The sequence below is a fragment of the Sinocyclocheilus grahami genome, unplaced genomic scaffold (genome assembly GCF_001515645.1).
Source record: "Sinocyclocheilus grahami isolate Dianchi unplaced genomic scaffold, SAMN03320097.WGS_v1.1 scaffold528.1, whole genome shotgun sequence".
Lineage (NCBI taxonomy): Eukaryota > Metazoa > Chordata > Actinopteri > Cypriniformes > Cyprinidae > Sinocyclocheilus > Sinocyclocheilus grahami.
In genome coordinates this window covers 425,794-429,200 of record NW_015505707.1, presented here as the reverse complement: position 1 = coordinate 429,200, position 3,407 = coordinate 425,794, and the positions used below count along the sequence as shown (strand labels likewise).

Below are 3,407 nucleotides of genomic sequence, written 5' to 3'. Positions count from 1 at the left end.
ATTCTTGCTTGATGCTTTCCACCAACTGATCTGAATTCTGGACCATCTCCTCTATGGTTCCACCAATCATATCAGTTGATGGTTGCTCTGTTGCAATCCAGTCAATCGACCTTTCTTCTGATGCATTGTAAGTGGTCTTTTCATCACTAGTTGTCTCGAAGGCATCATTGTGCATTGGCTCTCCAACTGCTATACAGTCCTCCAATAAAGGCACCTCGGCTGTAGACTGTGCTTCGCCAACATTATCAAATGTTGCTGTTTCTTCCTCTTCCCCAAGACTCTGAAAGTCTTCTATAGATTCTCCTTCACTGGTAGAAACCGTCCATGGCTCTTTGTCTACATCGCTTTTTACACCCTCATCATCCCAACTTTCCACCTTCACCTCTTCATGCTCCTCTTCTTGCAAAAGTATGCCACTCTTTACTTGCTGAATTTGATCCTCTCTGGACTTGTTTTTTATTTTCTCAAGGAGGCTACAGGTAAACTCTCTTACCTCAGACAGGAGCAGCTCCTGATGTTCCTGTGTCTCCGTCTGCCTTTCGCTCAAGGTTTCGCTTTCCTTTTCGTCTTCATACAGCGTTTCCAGCTTGTGATCTGCTCGATCCTTGTCCAGTTCTTTCAATGTTCCTCCAAGCTCTTCAGCTTCGTTTCGAAGTTCTGGAACTTGTGTTTGTGTTGTCGTTGGCAGTTCAACTGTTACCTGTAGCTCAGGCATTGTTAGTTTGGCGGTTATGTCCACTTCTTCTTCCTCCATCTCTCCAGCATTTAACTCATTTTGTAGAACCACTGTCTCTTGGCCAACTTGGTCCTCTACATCTTCCATATTATCCTCTTCCTCTGTTTTATGAATGATCACATCTGTTGAGGGCATTGCGTTGCTTTCTCCGCCATCATCATCTCCAATGTTGATATCCTCGTCCACCTCTTCGGCCAGTTCAACCTCATCTTCCTCCTCCTCTTCCTCTCCAGTCCTCCGATCTTCCATCTCCATGCACGACCCTACAGGACTGTGGATGACAGCTCTGTTAGAAATCTCCATGTTGATACTCATATCGTTTTTGGCCTGGGCCATAATTCAAACTTAGAAGAGTGTTTAGAGTTCACTATGACTGTGTAGAACTTGTAGAACTAGCACACCAAAGCTCTTCTGTCTACTTCTGCAGTCTATGTTCTGTAAAGCTAACTAGGACTTATTCTCTCTCCCACCCTTTTTCCTCTGGAGGATTATGGTCAATTTCACATTCTGAACCCCACATGACTTGCCTGCCCTCTCAAATCCGCTCCAATGGGAGTCTGGTCAGCTCAAGATGATCGGTTTAAGGGTAGGGCAGGTATTTAAAGTAGTGAATTGGAATTCTCCATCTTGTTTGCTACCTTAGATGAACTGAAAAACTATATATATATATATATACTTTAAATATAATATATACTTTCTGAACTTTTTTCAAAAAATGTATTTTTTTTCGTATTTAAAGTAGTGAATTGGAATTCTCCATCTTGTTTGCTACCTTAGATGAACTGAAAAACTATATATATATATATATACTTTAAATATAATATATACTTTCTGAACTTTTTTCAAAACATTTATTTTTTTTATTTTTTAAGTATTTTTCAGGGAAACTTTGCTTTACTGAAATTTCTATTTCCATTTTATTTTAAAGTACATTTTAATTCATTACATTTAAACATTGTGTTTCGCTTTAAAGAAGTACACTTTTTTACATTTTCATTTCATTGCAAATAACGTGCAATTAAGTGTCCAAAAACATACCATTTAGTTTGCAAATAAGTATAGTCTTTTATACTATATTCATTAGTACCCTTTTTAAAAGTATGCCAAAGTGTGCTTCTTTTTCGCAAAGATGGATGGATGGATAGATAGATAGATGGATGGATGGATGGATGGATGGATGGATGGATAGACGGATGGATAGACGGATGGATAGATGGATAGACGGATAGACGGATAGACAGATGGATGGATGGATGGATGGATGGATGGATGGATGGATGGATGGATGGATGGATGGATAGACGGATGGATAGATAGATAGATAGATAGATAGATAGATAGATAGATAGATAGATAGATAGATAGATAGATAGATAGATAGATAGATAGATAGATAGATAGATAGATAGATAGATATTCTTATTGATTGCAATTAATTAAGACAATTTTAGTGTAAACCCAGTATCAAAATACAATTTGGCTGTTTTTCCAAGCAGTGCATTTAATGAGCTGTATCATGTGCATTACAAATCTGACCAAAAGAGGGCACTCAAAGACCACTTAACTGTGACAATCTCTGCCTTAATCACATTTAAAATACAAGCACTCTACACTTTACACAAACCTAACCATGTATTCCGGTGACTCCTGCGCTTTTTGTTACATTTTGAACAATCTATATCATTTTCGCAAGGGATACTTACATCAATGCTTCACGCACAGCGCTCGTGCGTAAGCGGAAACCATGACGTCATATCTGCTGTTTTGGCCCCCAGTGCAGGCTGTCGCAAGTGTAGACGTCATTTTCGTTTCAGGAATACATCACGGTTTTGCTAGTAACACTATGCAGCACATTTCATGTGCACTAGCTTTGCACGAGCAGTAGCGTGTGTCAGCTTGAGGGTTTGGAGACGCTGCTTTTGCAGAAGGTAGAAAGCAGAGCATGACGCCATGAGCTGAGTGCTGAAACGTTTGAGATCAAAGGCACCGCAGTTGAGATCAAAGGCACCGAACGCCGCGGTTACATCTGTTGCCATGCAGCAGTCGGAGAGCGGCGGAGGGGCGGCGACTTCTGAAGTCCAGCTCAACGACCAACCCAACGCGCTCATCGCGTGTAAAGTGCCAGAAGAGGTTTTTAATGAGCTTTCAGTTCTTGCTTTCCCTGGGAATTGAACCCATGACCTTGGTGAAAATTACTTGAAATTCAAAATAAATTTTTAACTAGAAAATCAAAGATTGTCAAGATTGTTGGCTTGATGGATAACTAAAAATTTGCGTTTAGTTTGTATAAGCTATTTCATCATATTTAATAAATTTACTTTTGTGGATCAGGGTGAAAAAACACATACTTTCTCAGAATGCATTGCACGTGTTACATTTCTTTCAATCGCAATTTAGATTTGAAATTAGGGAAGTAGAAATAAAATCATTTCAAATTTAAAAGTAATTCATATAAATTACTTTTAACTACAAAAGCAAAGAAGGTCAAGAAGACTGTTGGCTTCACAAAGCCTTGTTTAAACGTGTTTGGGGAAAAAATTCTTTTTCGCTTTTTCGCAAAGATGGATGGATGGATAGATAGATAGATGGATGGATGGATGGATGGATGGATGGATGGATGGATAGACGGATGGATGGATGGATGGATGGATAGACGGATGGATAGATAGAT

The 3,407-nt window shown here is 39.3% G+C and overlaps 2 protein-coding genes across 5 annotated transcripts in view; one reads left to right on the top strand and one right to left on the bottom strand.

Moving 5' to 3' along the window:
- The window catches only part of LOC107555266 (chloride intracellular channel protein 4-like), an 11,896-nt gene extending 9,380 nt beyond the window's left edge, over nt 1-2,516 (bottom strand). For 3 of the 4 annotated variants that reach the window (XM_016238011.1, XM_016238009.1, XM_016238013.1), the window contains exon 1: nt 64-1,096. In XM_016238011.1, coding sequence (XP_016093497.1) covers nt 64-1,072 — 1,009 coding nt within the window. In that variant the 5' untranslated portion in view covers nt 1,073-1,096. Of the gene's footprint in view, nt 1-63; nt 1,097-2,439 lie in introns of those variants that run through there. The other variant, XM_016238012.1, reaches the window with a different exon arrangement.
- Nucleotides 2,513-3,407, top strand: part of LOC107555267 (calcipressin-1-like) — a 15,035-nt gene continuing 14,140 nt past the window's right edge. Inside the window, exon 1 of the mRNA XM_016238016.1 lies at nt 2,513-2,866. Within this exon, the coding sequence (XP_016093502.1) occupies nt 2,771-2,866 (96 nt within the window). The 5' untranslated portion in view covers nt 2,513-2,770. The remainder of the gene's footprint in view (nt 2,867-3,407) is intronic.